The sequence below is a fragment of the Hyperoodon ampullatus genome, assembly GCF_949752795.1.
Source record: "Hyperoodon ampullatus genome assembly, chromosome: 10".
NCBI lineage: Eukaryota > Metazoa > Chordata > Mammalia > Artiodactyla > Ziphiidae > Hyperoodon > Hyperoodon ampullatus.
In genome coordinates, this window is record NC_136923.1 from 85207973 (window position 1) to 85226112 (window position 18140).

An 18140-nucleotide genomic window follows, 5' to 3' on the forward strand; every position below is an offset into this window, starting at 1 on the left:
ATAAGTGGGTTACAACTTAATCCAGTGCCACTTATTGGCCATAGGATGCTAGGAAAGTAACTTAGCTTCCTCATCAGTAAAATAGAGATAATGTTCCATGCCCATTTTCTAGAGCTACTGTGGGGATAAAGTAACATAATATGTGTGGAAATCCTTTCTAGACTGTAAACCTTTTTGTAACTGGAAGGAAAAATTATCAGGTTAAAGATAGACTGTGCCTGGCAGTGCATGCCTAACACAGTTCCTTGCTTTAGTAGGTACTTAATAAGTGTGGGTTGAGTTGAAGTAGAGGCGGCTGCTTTCTGTTTTGTTTTTAATGATGTTCACAGACAGATCTTTCCAACCTCCATTGGGAACTGATTCTGAAGTTTAAACTCATTTATTGTCAGTACGTTTTCCCTTATGTCAAGGTTGAATTTGAACAGGACACTGTGGAAGGAGACAAATATTAGATCAAGTAACTGAAAAGCCTCCAGCATATCAATTCCCCAATTATAAGTATAAATATTGATCTAAATAAAATGATGGAAGCATCATATACTCCTTGTTATTAAGCTGATGAAAAAGGAAAAGTGAGTACTTCAGAAATGTTATGTAACCCAGCTGCCTTGCAGAGGGTTCTAATTTTCCAATCAAATGTAAAACTTTCATTATCCTTCAGAGAAAATTATAGCCCAAGAAGGTACAGTCAAGAAGTTACAGTCATAAAAGGTACCTCTTTCATCTGTATGCGACCGTCTTTAGAGACATTGTGGGCAGACGTAAATTGTTGTTTCATCTTCTGCACACTTTCTTCCATGACTGCATCCTACAGTGGGCCAGACAGAACCACGTGAAAGCCACTGAGATTCCAAAAATGTAGTTAGGATATCAAATATTCAGAGTATATAGCCTGATAAGTATGTTAGTCTAACCTGGAAAGTAAGTTACTTAGCCACTGAAAGTGATCCCACCAATTTGCGAGAGAGAGAGAGAGAGAGAGAGAGAGAGAGAGAGATTTCTTAAACAAATAACCACTAATCAGAATCCTAACTAGGTAAGACTTGTAGCTAGTGAGTTCCTAAAATATGAATGAAGAGAAGCTTAGAGACTAGACTGTTGATAGAATGAATTTGAACATCATTCTGTATTTGGTTGTGACAAAAGATTATATTGTAATGAACATATAAACTTTCTTCCCAAGAACTCAGAGGTTTTTTAAATTCTTTTCTATTTGAAAAGTCCAGCTCTTCTGGGTCCCCAGTTTGCTAGAGTTTATTCTTTTAATCTTGGTCTCACCAAGGAAAATAATAATTAGGGGAAAATAATTAAAGAGGAAACCAAATAAATAATCATTGAACTACTGAAGACGTCACATATCCCTTCTTTGTACAACCTTTTCCACACATTAAATTGTTCTTCATCAGTGGACGGCAGGGTTATTACAAAGAAAGGTGACATGTATAATCAACAATGGAGAATGAATTTTGATGTAGGGGCTGAGAGGCACAGATACTCCTAAACAGTGCCGTATTCCTAGAATTCAGACTAGATCAGTTATACTAAATTTATTCTCCCTAATACTACTACACTATCCCTACCAACCAGGTTTCCTCATTTGACACTCCACTAAGTATCGAGAAATTAGCCTCTTTAGTCTTGGCGCCATGTGGTTTGTTTGCTTGTATGAGTGTGTGTGTGCATCATACAGAAAAATCACAATGGAAATCACGCAAGAAAGTGGGTCTTCACTTTGAATGTCAGCTTGGCCTTCTACCTTTAGTTTGAAGGCACAGAAACTTGACTTCCGTCCTCTCAGACCTCTCACTCCAAAGTCCGTGATTATCCTTGGACCTAAAGCAAAAGAGTCTAGGCCTCCCTCTGTTGTAATTTCCCATCAGCACCAACACTGCTCGCCTTGTCTGAGACTCTAGGCCCCAGCACAGTATTTATCATCTCTGAAGCATTGAAACAGGCCCAGGATGTGCTACGATCTGTACGTGAAGACTGCATACACAGCCCCAGAAAGCAATGCTATGCAACAGACTGGCTAGATCTGGACCTAGTTCAGAGGCCAGTTCTGAGTATTTGAAAAGACAAAAGGCAGAGATAAGAGGGGGGTGAGTAACAGCAACAGCAGCAAGAGCAGCCGATGGTTCCACTAAGTCAATCCCCTCAGAGGCTGCGAGGAACAGGTAATTACAAGCAGGCTGGTTGCTCTCCAAGATTGACTAGCAGGCAGCTTGCTGCTAGAAATCTTCAGATTCCTTCCCCCAAGGTCTCTGTGACTCGCTAATCAGGGGAGGAAAGTAGAGCTATTCAGGCCTCTGATGAACTGCTTGTCACACTTAAACACCAGAGTGAGGGGCGGCCTGGTCATGGAGGCCCCCCTGCTGCTGCTTCTGTACTCAGTGGGGCATCACTCATTAAAAGTAGGTGTTACAAGTGGTGATTATTCTTCCGCTGGGAGGGACATGGCCTCTTGTTAAGGACATACTTAGGGCCTATTCATTTCTCAGCAGGAAAAAAAGGTCCAGAATTAGGAACAGTTTCCTTAATCATGGCTGTCCCGGTATCATGGAGCGCCCATTGAAGGTTCCTGTAACTGTGTTCCCTGGGGTAAAGCCTCCGCATTTTGAAAGGAAACAATGGCAGATGACAGCATTTCTGATTAACAGTTTAAACAGCTCATCCCCTGGCTCCAAAACCTCTCTCCTTTGCCAAGTGCTGAGGACAGGTACCTGTGGCTACAGCCACAACTCAGCAGGACTGGCCTAATTATATTACAGTCCCCTGTCTGACAAGTAATCACTGGTCCTGGAGGGAACAGAGTGAAAGGAGATGCAGTGTGACTCAGGGTGCTTTTAAAATGCAAGACCCCAGACAGACCCCCAAATGTACTGAAATACCTAAGAGGTGGGACCTGGGGCTTTGCATGTTAACAAATACAGGTAATTCTTAAGCACACCAAAATTTTATTTTCACTGGCCTAAGGACTCTGCAGCCTTCCAACCCCTTTGCCTCTGGACTCAGGAATGGCTGCACTGAACACAGTTGCACAGCAGACTGGCGAGTCATTTGTTGTTTCCTTTCCTCCGAGGACCATGCCTGTCCATGTGTGAGAAGGTGAGGCCATGGGCCAGATCTGAGGGAGGGGTGATGATACGATCAGGCAAGCTACGGGAGATGGCATCCACCTTCTCCCTCACTGATGGGAACGATGCCTTTAAAGTCAGCCCAAGCCCCGGAAGAAGGCAGCTCGCAGTGTCCTCAGTCTAGAGCAGACCCCAGTGTTTGAGTAGCCCTACCCCTCATCCCATGACTGAAAATTAGACACTTTCAGTTTCAATAGTGACAGCGACTTTTCTCCTCCTTTTCTTTAAATCACTAAAGCAAGGAGCTTTCTGAAAAGGTGTGAAGTTCCAAGTCTCTGGGTTTTCGGTTTTTTGACCATCCAGTTTATTGCAAGACTTTGAATGGTTTTGCCTCCATCTTTTTGTTTTCCTTAAATACTCCTGTCCTGTTTGACAAAATGGCGTCAGACCCATGGGTTTTGGAATGACACGAGCCTTTGCATTTACAGTAGTAAGTGGCAGCAAAGCAGAGAAAGAGAGAGACAGAGAGATAAGGGAAGGAAAGAGAAAAGGAGAGGAGAGAAACTGATAAAAGAAAAGAAATGAAGGGGAAAGAGAGAGGAAAAGAGAGAGGAGCGACAATGAGAGAGCTTGAGAAACAGACTGAAGATAGAAAGCAGGAGAAACAAAGAGACAGGAGAGGGACAAAGACAGATGGAGAGACATGAGAAATAGAGCTGAGAGAGATGAGAGACAGAAGTCACAGAGAAAGTCAAGAGATGATGGGAGAGGAGAGCCATGAAACACAGAATGAGAAACGGAAATGGGCAGAAACATAAGAGAGAGATCAGAAGAGAGATGGAAAATGAGAGGCAGACGGGCTGTGAGCGAGAGAGGGAGACTACGAGTTCTGTGTGTGGCTGTTAGAGGCAGACGGCAGCCTCTCTTATTCTGAGCTGACTGCCCTTCCCCCAGAAACAGCGTCCCCAGGCTGCTTGTTCTCCGTGCTGGGCTCCTACGTGAAAGTGTGATGCACTCCAGTATTCTTCCGTGTAAACAACTATAGCTGAGGATAAGCTGTCGCCACAATTCGTTTTAAACGCTATTGGCTCCAGAGCTCTTCCTCTTACCATGTATCCCCTGATGGAGTCTTTACCAGGTTATCCCAGCCCCAGGCTGGTGCGTCTCTGTGTGCATTTTTCCTCTGCTTTGGTACAGGGCTCATCAAAAGGTAATCTGCATCTCTCAAGGCCAGATTTACCATCAGGGAGGGATATGGACACTGGATGGATTGGTTTACATTTATACTTGGGCTCTGGGTATGTTTATTATTTTCTGGTTTGCCATTTCCTAAGAAATTTGTAACCTTTCTAACAAAATGAAAAATGATTTTGAATGCTTTGTTTGTTGTTTGCTATCCAAGTAATATCAAAGGCATTAAACACCCAGAGCCTCAAAAGCTCTTAACATCTTTTCCACCTTTCTGAACAAAGTGAGCTACCTTATCTCTAGGTTTAAATCCATTAGCAGAGACATAACCAAGGAGACCTTCAAAACAGGGTTGTTTGAATCTACAGTTAAAATCTCTGAGTGGATGACAAATGTCACACTAAAAGTCAGTGATCAGCATGTCAGATGCTACAGCTGAACCTCATAAAACCTACCTAAATCCCTCTGTGCTGCTAGGAGAGGGAGAAAAATTACATGCAGGGAAGAAAAGAGGTCAGATGCAGTTAATAGGTACAAATCAACATAAGACTTGGATGCTTTTTATAATTCACTAAGAGACACATAACTTAATGCTTAGTGGCACAAGTACTTACATCAGTACAAAATTTCGGCAACATGTGGTAAAAGAAAGCATCAAGCTCCTTCTCTTCTATGTAACCTTTTTCTAAATGCAAGAAGGTATCCATAAATAATAGTCACTTACACAGAATAACATGTGACATTTAATATTTAACATTTAACATCTAAATTTGTTTTTAATCTCAAATTTATAAAATCCCCATGGACACTATCTATTGTAACTCTAATTAAGTGCCAGTATCTACCTCTAGATGACATAGATGTGAATAGCAAATACACATTTGAGAGTAAATGCTTTGTGCTGTGGTTTGTATAAATGTTGGGGAAAGGAAAGCTATTTATACATGAATTTTAATCCACAAATAAACATGAGTTTTAGAATAAACTCTAACTCAAGGATTTTGCAGTCTTGGAAAAATTTAAGAGATGTAAGTATTGAATCTTAGTTTGCAAGGTTAAAACACATGCTTTAGATATTTTCTTTATGTTTTTTAATGAAGACAAAGCAGATGTAAGTAGTTCTTTTCAAATAGTTTTTTGGGGAGTGAAGGTAGTGTCTTTTTGAAAGTTGATAAAATTCACCTTCTCTTTGAGAGACTGGGGGTTACACAACAAAGTCATTGAGTAAAAATGAGCATTTGAGTAAAAATGTCATAAAGGGCTGCCTTCAGATACCCGAGTGTCAGCCCACAAGCCTCTAATATATAAAATGATATTAGTCATTATATATACGGTATATCACTACACACACACACACACACACACACACACACACACACACACACACACACACACACACGTTGGGGGGTGGGGGCCAGGGTGTAATTTCAGGTCCCTCCTCCCACCCTGAACGTTCACAAAGTATCAAGAAGTGCAGCTCCAGTATACCAAACGTCTGTTAGGTATACTGCGTTAGGTATATTGCATTAACAGCGCTGGAAGACAACTTTTTCTGCAGGGAAAGACGTATGGGGAAGAGGGAACTCTAGGTCCTTTCAGCAAGGCTGTACAGGTGGCTTGTTTTACTCACCCTCCGAGTCAAAGCGCTGCCAGACCTGCCAGAAGCCAGCGGCGTCCAAGCGCCCCTGAGTCGGTTCGCGGGTGCTGTCCATGGTATTGACAGCGAAGCGCAGGCACCGGCCGGCAAGAAACACCTAGAGAACTTTGCTCAGAACTCCTTTACGGTGTCTTCTGACGCTCTCGCCTGCTTCTTTCGCCCTCTGATTTCCTTTGAGCACCAGTCTCAGGGGCGGGCACGGGGGCAGCTGGCGAGGCAGCTGCTGGCGCCTTAGCGTCGCTGTGCCGTCCCCAAGGCCCCACCGCAGACTCTCAGGGAAACCAGCTGCTGGGAACCCGCCCTGCTCATGGCACGTCGTCCCTGACCCGCCCCGCGCGCTCTCTGTCCTGGGCACATCCAGCGGGGAGCTCTTGTCTGCGTCAGCGCTGTGGGGAAGTGGGGGAGAAAGGATCTGTCTCCGGGCGGTCATGCTTCACTCTCCTTGCCCTTTAACCTGTTTGTCAAGCTCAGAGAAAGTATCCCCCTTATGTTTCACTCACCTTCCAAACGTGTGTCTCAAGGGGTTTTCTAGAGACAGCTCCCCCATTTAGAGGGTTGGAAGGGTGTCAGTGTTAGGATCCTTTGGCCTAATGATTTAGAAATGTCGTGTGTGGGGAGGGTGGGGGTGAGGAGGAGAGGGGTGATAGCGCTGAGGCGGGTAAGAGGTTACCGGTAAGCAAGGAGACGTCAGCAGGGCAGTTACTGAGCTCTTATGGTAGAGGGCATGCACGTTGCAGAGCTGTAATGCACTATAAGGACTTGCATCTAAATAGAGATTCTGCAGGGAACTGTGGTCTAAATCAGGCTATTAAGATGCTGAGGGAAGTTCATACTGTGCCACGCTCTTCCAGGAAAGGATTGTCTAGGGGGAGACATGGTGGCTGACTGCAGAGTTCTTAGGTAGAAGTTTAGATGGTTGTGTTTGGCTCTTCCAGGAAAGGATTGTCTAGGGGGAGACATGGTGGCTGACTGCAGAGTTCTTAGGTAGAAGTTTAGATGGTTGTGTTTGGCTCTTCCAGGAAAGGATTGTCTAGGGGGAGACATGGTGGCCGACTGCAGAGTTTTTAGGTAGAAGTTTAGATGGTTGTGTTTGGCTCCTCAGAACCACACTAAGACCAAAGGAAAAATCATTTGGAAGAACACAGAGCTCTTGTGATCAGAATTGTTCAAAACTTGACTGGATGTTTTGTGAAATAGTAAGCTGAGTGATACTGATGCCTTCTGACCATGTGCTTAGAACCTTTTGTTGAGGAATCTATAGAAGGAGCTTGGGCAATAGGAGAGTTGGGCCAAATATCGATCTTTATGGCACTCTAACTCTGCTATTAACATTTAATATTATTTTTTAAAAGCACATGTACATAAGCCACCTAAATTAGAGTATTTAAAAGAACATGACACTAATGGTCAGACAGTCCCGGGTTAGGATCCCAGCTCCATCACTTACTAGCTTCATGACTTGCATCATTAGTTTTCATCTCTAAGTCTCGGTTTTCTCAACTGTAGAATGAGGATTATAATAGCTTTGGAGTGTTGCTGTGAGAACCAAAGCCACTCTCAACAGTGCACAATGAATGGTAATTGTTATGGTCTTGTAGAGGATAAGAGGTGACTATATTGTAAAAAAAAGAAAAAGGTTTAGAGAAAAAAAGCAAAGTCTGAGAAACTGTCACAGCCAAGAGATGTCTAAGAAGACATGATTAAATGAAACATTGTATCCTGTGTGGTATCCTAGAGCAGAAAAAGGACATTAGGCAAAAACTAAGAAAATTTGAATAAAAATGGACTTTAGCTAATAATAATAATAAATTATGTAGAAGCAAACAGGTCTGGGTTTAGGGCCAGCTTTGCCTCTTACTAGCTATGACATTAGTCAAGTTACTCAAAAGAAGCCTCACTTTCTTTACCTGTAGAAGGGAGATAATAGTAGTATTTGCCTTGTATTACTGTCATAAAGTTTAAATGAAAAAAATTCTTATCAACCTCTAAGTACAGAAAACACAGTAAACATTCAGTGTAGGTTAGCTACTAAAATGATGAATCTTCCCTACATACACATTTGGAAGATGGTGATATAGACTTCAGGATTTTTGAGGAATGTGGCTTAGGTTGAAGGAAGAAAAGCAGTATCTTCACTCTTGGGGAAAATGTTGGGTACAAAAATTGGAGAACAAAGCAGGAGGAGAAGATAAGGGACTCAGTATCCAAATATCCACATATCACATGTGGTCCTGGGAAACTATTGGATATAATGTCAAACATCAGTCAGGAAGACTGATAAATATGAACTCACAAGGTTGGTGACTGTTTTCTGATAACCAGTGGGAAAAAAGAAAACACAAGGCAAATGTCAGAAGTACTAATCAAGGTCTAATGTAGTGGATGGTTAAATGATGATAAGTCACTATGATAGTCTTTGCTGCATAGACAGGAATCTTGATTTTCAAGCCTGACGACACGCAAAAAATGCTCAGAACATAAGGTTAAGATTAAAAAGCAAGTTACAAAAATGCACGTATTGCATGACCCAAATCTTTAAAATAAAATACATGTTTCTACACATAGGGAAACAATGGAAGAATATACACTAATAATGTAAACGATTATCTCTGGAATGGGGAAGAGGGAGAATAATGGGTGATTTTAATTTCGTTATCTGTAATTCTTCTACTTTAAAACTTTCTACAAAAGCATATAATGCAAACATAGTTTTTACAAGTTGTAAAGGTGAAATCTAGAGAAACAAGGAAAGAAGTACAGCTACAAGGACTGCTGTTCTTCTCAGAACTCCAGAACAAATGGAACTTGGACTAATTTCCAGGAGCCTGGCATGTGGAGCTCTCTGGGGAGTTGTAATTTCCCTTCAATGACTGACTTTTTATTTTTTAATTTTATTTATTTTTTTATACAGCAGTTTGTTATTAGTCATCAATTTTATACACATCAGTGTATACATGTCAATCCCAATCTCCCAGTTCATCCCACCGCCATCCCCGCCACTTTCCCCCCTTGGTGTCCATACATTTGTTCTCTACATCTGTGTCTCAATTTCTGCCCTGCAAACCGGCTCATCTGTACCATTTTTCTAGGTTCCACATATATGTGTTAATATACGATATTTGTTTTCCTCTTTCTGACTTACTTTACTCTGTGTGACAGTCTCTAGATCCATCCACGTCTCAACAAATGACCCAATTTCATTACTTTTTATAGCTGAGTAATATTCCATTGTATATATGTACCACATCTTTATCCATTCGTCTGTTGATGGGCATTTAGGTTGCTTCCATGACCTGGCTATTGTAAATAGTGCTGCAGTGAACACTGGGGTGCATGTGTCTTTTTGAATTATGGTTTTCTCTCGGTATATGCCCAGTAGGGGGATTGCTGGGTCATCTGGTAATTCTATTTTGAGTTTTTTAAGGAAACTCCATACTGTTCTCCATAGTGGCTGTATCAATTTACATTCCCGCCAACGGTGCAAGAAGGTTCCCTTTTCTCCACACCCTCTCCAGCATTTGTTGTTTATAGATTTTCTGATGCTGCCCATTCTAACTGGTGTGAGGTGATACCTCATTGTAGTTTTGATTTGCATTTCTCTAATAATTAGTGATGTTGAGCAGCTTTTCATGTGCTTCTTGGCCATCTGTATGCCTTCTTGGGAGAAATGTCTATTTAGGTTTTCTGCCCATTTTTGGATTGGGTTTTTTGTTTTTTTAATATTGAGCTACATGAGCTGTTTATATATTTTGGAGATTAATCCTTTGTCTGTTGGTTCGTTTGCAAATATTTTCTCACATTCTCAGGGTTGTCTTTTCATCTTGTTTATGGTTTCCTTTGCTGTGCAAAAGCTTTGAAGTTTCATTAGGTCCCATTTGGGTTTTGTTTGTTTGTTTCTGTTTCTTTTTAAAACATCTTTATTGGACTATAATTGCTTTACAATGGTGTGTTAGTTTCAGCTTTATAAAAAAGTGAATCAGTTATATATATACATATGTCCCTCAGAATGTGAGAAAATATTTGCAAATGAAGCAACTGACAAAGGATTAATCCCCAAAATTTACAAGCAGCTCAGGCAGCTCAATATCAAAAAAAAAAAAAAAACCCAATCCAAAAATGGGCAGAAGACCCAAACAGACATTTCTCCAAAGAAGATATACAGATTGCCAACAAACACAGGAAAGAATGCTCAACATCATTAATCATTAGAGAAATGCAAATGAACTACAATGAGATATCATCTCACACTGGTAAGAACGGCCATCATCAAAAAATCTACAAACAGTTAAATGCTGGAGAGGGTGAGGAGAAAAGGGAACCCTCTTGCACCTTTGGTGGGAATGTAAATTGATACAGCCACTATGGAGAACAGTATGGAGTTTCCTTAAAAAACGAAAAATAGAAGTACCATATGATGCAGCAATCCCACTACTGGGCATATACCCTGAGAAAACCATAATTCAAAAAGAGTCATGTACCAAAATGTACATTGCAGCTCTATTTAGAATAGCCAGGACATGGAAGCAATCCATTTGTTTATTTTTGTTTTTATTTCCATTACTCAAGAAAGTGGATCAAAAAAGATCTTGCTATGATTTATATCAAAGAGTGTTCTTCCTATGTTTTCCTCTAAGAGTTTTATAGTGTCCAGTCTTACATTTAGGTCTCTAATCCATTTTGAGTTTATTTTTGTGTATGGTGTTAGGGAGTGTTCTAATTGCATTCTTTTACATGCAGCTGTCCAGTTTTTACAGCACCACTTATTTCAGAGACTGTCTTTTCTCCATTGTATATCCTTGCCTCCTTTGTCATAAATTAGTTGACCATAGGTGGGTGGGTTTATCTCTGGGCTTTCTATCTTGTTCCATTGATCTGTGTTTCTGTTTTTCTGCCCGTACCATATTGTTTTGATTACTTTCTGCCAGTACCACATTGTTTTGATTACTGTAGCTCTGTAGTATAGTCTGAAGTCAGGGAGCCTGATTCCTCCAGCTCCGCTTTTTCCCTCAAGATTGCTTTGGCTATTCGGGGTCTTTTGTGTCTCCATACAAATTTTAAGATTTTTTTGTTTTAGTTCTGTAAAAACTGCCATTGGTAATTTGATAGGGATGGCACTGAATCTGTAGATTGCTTTGGGTAGTATAGTCATTTTCACAGTACTGATTCTTCCAATCCAAGAACATGGTATATCTCTCCATCTGTTTGTATCATCTTTAATTTCTTTCATCAGTGTCTTATAGTTCTCTGCATACAGGCCTTTTGTCTCCCTAGGTAGGTTTATTCCTAGGTATTTCATTCTTTTTGTTGTAGTTTTAAATGGGAGTGTTTCCTTAATTTCTCTTTCAGAGTTTTCATCATTAGTGTATAGGAATGCAAGAGATTTCTGTGCATTAATTTTGTATCCTGCAACATCACCAAATTCATTGATTTGCTTTAGCAGTTTTCTGGTGGCATCTTTAGGATTCTCTATGTATAGTAGCATGTCATCTGCAAAGTGACAGTTTTACTTCTTGTTTTCCAATTTGTATTCCTTTTATTTCTTTTTCTTCTCTGATTGTCATGGCTAGGACTTCCAAAACTATGTTGAATAATAGTGGTGAAAGTTGACATTCTGGCTTCTTCCTGATCTTAGAGGAAAGGCCTTCAGTTTTTCACCATTCAGAATGATGTTTGCTGTGGGTTTGTCATACATGGCCTTTATTATGTTGAGGTAGGTTCCCTGTATGCCCACTTTCTGGAAAGTTTTTATCATAAATGGGTGTTGAATTTTGTCAAAAACTTTTTCTGCATCTATTGAGATGATCATATGGTTTTTCTTCTTCAGTTTGTTAATATGGTGTATCACATTGATTGATTTGCATATATTGAAGAATCTTTGCATCCCTGGGATAAATTAAAAGGTGTATGATCCTTTTAATGTGTTGTTGGATTCTGTTTGCTAGTATTTTGTTGAGGACTTTTGCGTCTATATTCATCAATGGTATTGGTCTGTAATTTACTTTCTTTGTAGTATCTTTGTCTGGTTTTGGTATCAGGGTGATGGTGACTTCTGGAATGAGTTTGGGAGTGTTGCTTCCTCCACAATTTTTTGGAAGAGTTTGAGAAGGATGGGTGCTAGCTCTTCTCTAAATGTTTGATAGAATTCACCTGTGAAGCCACCTGGCCCTGGACTTTTGTTTGTTGGAAGATTTTTAATCACCGTTTCAATTTCATTACTTGTGATTGATCTGTTCATATTTTATATTTCTTCCTGGTTCAGTCTTGGAAGGTTATACCTTTCTAAGAATTTGTCCATTTCTTCCAGGTTGTCCATTTTATTGTCATAGAGTTGCTTGTAGTAGTCTCTTAGGATGCTTTGTATTTCTGCAGTGTCTATTGTAACTTCTCCTTTTTCATTTCTAATTTTATTGATTTGAGTCCTCTCCCTCTTTTCCTTGATGAGACTGGCTAATGGGTTATCAATTTTGTTTATCTTCTCAAAGAACCAGCTTTTAGTTTTATTGATCTTTGCTATTGTTTTCTTTGTTTCTATTTCATTTATTTCTGCTCTGATCTTTATGATTTCTTTCCTTCTGCTAACTTTGGGTTTTGTTTGTTCTTCTATTCTAGTTCCTTTAGGTGTAAGGTGAGATTCAAATGTTTATTTGAGATTTTTCTTGTTTCTTGAGGTAGGCTGGTATAGCTATAAACTTCCCTCTTAGAACTGCGTTTTTGCATCCCATAGGTTTTGGATCATCATGTTTTCATTGTCATTTGTCTCTAGGTATTTTTTGACTTCCTCTTTGATTCCTTCAGTGATCTCTTTGTTATTTAGTAATGTATTGTTTAGCCTCCATCTGTTTGTGTTTTTTACGTTTTTCTCTCTGTAATTGATTTCTAATCCCATAGCATTGTGGTCAGAAAAGATGCTTGATATGATTTCAATTTTCTTAAATTTACTGAGGCTTGATTTGTTACCCAAGATGTGATCTCTCCTGGAGGATGTTCCGTGCGCACTTGAGAAGAAAGTGAAATCTGCTGTTTCTGGATGGAATGTCCTATAAATATCAATTAAATCTATCTGGTCTATTGTGTCATTTAAGCTTCTGTTTCCTTATTTATTTTCTGTCTGGCTGATCTGTCCATTGGTGTAAGTGAGGTGTTAAAGTCCCCCACTATTATTGTGTTACTGTCGATTTCCTCTTTATAGCTGTTAGTATCTGCCTTATGTATTGAGGTCCTCCTATTTTGGGTGCATATATATTTATAATTGTTATATCTTCTTGGATTGATCCCTTGATCATTATGTAGTGTCCTTCCTTGTCTCTTGAAACATTCTTTATTTTAAAGTCTATTTTATCTGATATGAGTATTGCTACGCCAGCTTTCTTTTGATTTCCATTTGCATGGAATATCTTTTTCCATCCCCTCACTTTCAGTCTGTATGTGTCCCTAGGTCTGAAGTGGGTCTCTTGTAGACAGCATATATATGGGTCTTGTTTTTGTATCCATTCAGCAAGCCTGTGTCTTTTGGTTGTAGCATTTAATCCATTCACGTTTAAGGTAATTATCGATATTTATGTTCCTATTACTATTTTCCTAATTGTTTTGTGTTTGTTTTTGTAGGTCCTTTTCTTCTCTTGTGTTTCCCACTTAGATAAGTTCCTTTAGCATTTGTTGTAAAGCTGGTTTGGTGGTGCTGAATGCTCTTAGCTTTTGCTTGTCGGTAAAGCTTTTGATTTCTCCATCAAATCTGAATGAGATCCTTGCTGGGTAGAGTAATCTTGGTTGTAGTTTCTTCCCTTTCATCACTTTAAGTATATCATGCCACTCCCTTCTGACTTGTAGAGTTTCTGCTGAGAAGTCAGCTGTTAACCTTATGGGAGTTCCCTTGTATGTTGTCATTTTTCCCTTGCTGCTTTCAGTAATTTTTCTTTGTCTTTAATTTTTGCCAGTTTGATTACTATGTGTCTTGGCGTGTTTCTCCTTGGATTTATCCTGTATGGGACCCTCTGTGCTTCCTGGACTTGGGTGACTTTCCTTTCCAATGTTAGGGAAATTTTTGGCTATAATCTCTTCAAATATTTTCTCGGGTCCTTTCTCTCTTTTCCTTCTGGGACCCCTATAATGTGAATGTTGTTGTGTTTAGTGTTGTCCCAGAGGTCTCTTAGGCTGTCTTCATTTCTTTTCATTCTTTTTTCTTTATTCTGTTCCGCAGCAGTGAATTCCACCATCTGTCTTCCAGGTCACTTATCCGTTCTTCTGCCTCAGTTATTCTGCTTTTGATTCCTTCTAGTGTAGTTTTCATTTCAGTTATTGTATTGTTCATCTCTGTTTGTTTGTTCTTTAATTCTTCTAGGTCTTTGTTAAGCATTTCTTGAATCTTCTTGATCTTTACATCCATTCTTTTTCCGAGGTCCTGGATCATCTTCACTATCATTCTGAATTCTTTTTCTGGAAGGTTGCCTATCTCCACTTCATTTAGTTGTTTTTCTGGGGTTTTATCTTGTTCCTTCATCTGGTACATAGCCCTCTGCCTTTTCATCTTGTCTGTCTTTCTGTGAATGTGTTTTTTGTTCCACAGGCTTCAGGATTGGAGTTCTTCTTGCTTCTGCTGTCTGGCTTGTGGTGGATGAGGCTATCTAAGAGGCTTCTGCAAGTTTCCTGATGGGAGGGACTGGTGGTGGGTAGAACTGGCTGTTGCTCTGGTGGGCAGAGCTCAGTGAAACTTTAATCTTCTTGTCTGCTGTTGGGTGGGGCTGGGTTGCCTCCCTGTTGGTTTTTTGGCCTGAGGCGACCCAACACTGGAGCCTACCCGGGCTCTTTGGTGGGGCTAATGGCAGACTCTGGGAGGGCTCACGTCAAGGAGTACTTCCCAGAACTTCTGCTGCCAGTGTCCTTGTCCTCACAGTGAGCCACAGACGCCCCCCATCTCTGTAGGAGACCTTCCAACACCAGCAGGTAGGTCTGGTTCAGTCTCCCCTGGGGTCACTGCTTCTTTCCCTGGGTCCCAGTGTGCACACTACTTTGTGTGTGCCCTCCAAGAGTGGAGTCTCTGTTTCCCCCAGTCCTGTCAGAGTCCTGCAATCAAATCCCACTAGCCTTCAAAGTCTGATTCTCTAGGAATTCCTCCTCCCATTGCCAGACCCCCAGGTTCGGAAACCTGATGTGTGGCTCAGAACCTTCACTCCATTGGGTGGACTTCTGTGATATAAGTGTTCTCCAGTTTGTGAGTCACCCACCCAGCAGTTATGGGCTTTGATTTTATTGTGAGTACACCCCTCCTACCATCTCACTGTGGCTTCTCCTTTGTTTTTGGATGTGGGGTATCTTTTTTGGTGAGTTCCAGTATCTTCCTGTCGGTGACTGTTCAGCAGTTACTTGTGATTCTGATGTTCTCACAAGAGGGAGTGAGAGCACGTCCTTCTCCTCCGCCATCTTGTTTCCAGGAATTGTCCAATGACTTATTTTCATTTTCTTTGTATCCAAATATCTATCATGGCACTAGGTAGATAATGTTCAGATACTTTGCATCCTCTCATACAGAGATTTCCTTCTGGGAAAATTATCCAAACTCTTGACAGAGAAGAGAGCCATTAAGAAGGTATTTAAAGATACTGGATCAGCAGGAGTCATCTTTAAGACTCACTTGAAAGGTTTTCCCGCCTGGGAATGGAGTGATGGGAGTAGGGGTGAAAGAACCAAAGGTGATTTACTTGAGTCCCTGACTGTCCAACCAGAGAACTTAGTAAAGCAAAGACAAAGAAGCTAGAATTAACTTGAGATAAATTATGCAATTTATAGATTAATTTAGCCCCTTCCACAGAGATTCTGATTTAAATGGTCTGCAGGAGGACTCTGCATTGATACTTTTTAAAAGCTCCCCTAGGGATTATATCAGAACTACCAAGTAGGCCCTTGTCTCTACGTTTCCTGCTGCTTATATTTTGGTCATTTTATTCTTTGGGTAGGGCTTCTCTGAAGGACAATCTGGAAAAGGAAAAGACTATTAAGGAATTAATATTATTTTTTATTAATACCCCAACTCTTTCAAAAAAAGATTAGAATTTACATTGTATGTCACTCTGGTAAATTTTAACAACTGTTGGCTGAAACTAAGGGCTTCAATGAACTGTTTTTCTTTTTTAATCCCTGCTGATTTCATTTTCTCCTGCAATCATTTCCTGCTTTCCTCATTAGCATAGCTAATTGACAGTTATTTGTACAAGAAACATCAGTGGTGTCTAATTTGAAGCATTGCTATTTAACCCTGATGCATGCATTAAACTTTGAGTTAGAGTATCTGCATCTTTTTACAAACTCAGAATGATATTTCTAGCTGGAAATATAAACAGTGCTTTTCTTAATATCATCACCCAGCAGTTATTAAACATTCAAACATGGGAGACACCTCACAGACTATATAGTAGACCTTAGGATTCAAAGAGATTTCCTTGGTTTGATGCTACACCAACTCCAGAGGGCAAAGAAAGTCGACTAGAAGAAATCAGACAATGTTTATCATAAGAAAATGCTGGAAATATAGTTAATGCTTTTTAAAAAATATACCTTTTATTGTTTCTTTGGTAATCACATGAATAATACAGATCATTAAATAATAAAGATCAGAAAATTCAAATGAAATATGTTCTCCCATAATTTCACCACTCAGAGATATCCAAGAATAATAAGATATTAGTGTATATCCTTCCAGTCTTTTTTTATATGCACAAAAATTGGATTATACTGCTCTATAACTTGCTTGTTTCACTTACTATTATGAACACCTCTCCATGTCATTAAATTTTCTTCAGTGACATCATTGTAAGGGTGGGATTGCCATAGTGTATTTAACTAATGTCCTTTTTTTGGACTTTTAAATTATCTCTAGGTTTTCAATATCATAGGGCTGTGAGAGCTAAATATTTGCACACTCTCATAATTATTTCTCTAAGATAAAATTCTAAATGCAGAAGTTCTGGATTGAACAATACATAGCATTTTAAGTCCTCAAAACACATTGTTAAAAAGACCTCCTCCATCTTAATTTTACTGATTTATTCTGCCATTAGCAATGGAAAATTGTACTCCCCCCCCACATTAACAATAAAAGCAAAAATCTTTAAATGGGATTAATTTTTAAGTAGTAGTTAAGAGTTATTTTATCGTGAATGTTTCAGGTAGTTTAGGATTTATTAAGAGGTGGGCTATGTGTTAAAGTCTGTCATACTCAAATGGCTGATCAGAATCTCTATGCTCTCTCCCTGCGCCTTAACACATAGTTTCTGTCACAGTGTCTTGCAAACACTGGCTGATATTTCTATATTGCACCAATAATACCACTTAATGTATTATATTTCACTAAATTATGGAAGGAGACTTTGATAGCCTATAAAAAAGAGCAAAGCCAAAGCTACTGACGAGTTGCCACGGGGATAGGGCAGGATGGGGGCATCGGCTGCTTCTTCTAGCTGCTAGGGAATGCAGTTGAACCTGGATCCAAACAGGCTATCCATATCAACCAGGCCCGGAGAACAATGCCTGGCTGGAGGACTGAGCGGAGCCCAGAAGGCCAGCCAACCTGTGCCTTTGGATTGGAGAATTTAACCCATTTACATGTAAGCTGTGTGGCTGACAAGGTCTTGGTGCTCCAGCCGGGTGTCAGGCCTGAGCCTCTGAAGTGGGAGAGCCAAGTTCAGGACACTGGACCACCAGAGGCCTCCTTGCCCCATGTAGTATCAATCGGCGAGTGCTCTCCCAGAGATCTCCATCTCAACATTAAGACCCAGCTCCACTCAACAACTAGCAAGCTCACGTGCTGGACACTCCATGCCAAACAATTAGCAAGACAGGAACACAACCCCACCCATTAAAATCATACTAAGTTCACAGACACCCCAAAACACACCACCGGACGTGGTCCTGCCCACCAGAAAGACAAGATCCAGCCTCACCCACCAGAACACAGGCACCAGTCCCTTCCACCAGGAAGTCTACACAACTCACTGAACCTACCTTAGCCACTGGGGGCAGACACCAAAAACAACGGGAACTATGAACCTGAAGCCTGTGAAAAGGAGACCCCAAACACAGTAAGTTAAGCAAGATGAGAACACAGAGAAATACACAGCAGATGAAGGAGCAAAATAAAAACCCACCAGACCAAACAAATGAAAAGGAAATAGGCAGTCTACCTAAAAAAGAATTCAGAGTAATGATGGTAAAGATGATCCAAAATCTTG

At 40.3% G+C, this 18140-nt stretch overlaps 1 protein-coding gene across 1 annotated transcript in view; it reads right to left on the reverse strand.

The window, feature by feature from the left end:
• SCGN (secretagogin, EF-hand calcium binding protein) overlaps nucleotides 1–5974 on the reverse strand; it is a gene marked incomplete at both ends in the record, with an annotated part of 37081 nt that extends 31107 nt beyond the window's left edge. The window contains 3 exons of the mRNA XM_079713884.1: nucleotides 716–808; nucleotides 4877–4947; nucleotides 5893–5974. Coding sequence (XP_079570010.1) covers nucleotides 716–808; nucleotides 4877–4947; nucleotides 5893–5974 — 246 coding nt within the window. The remainder of the gene's footprint in view (nucleotides 1–715; nucleotides 809–4876; nucleotides 4948–5892) is intronic.
• Between the last annotated feature and the right edge of the window lie 12166 nt (nucleotides 5975–18140).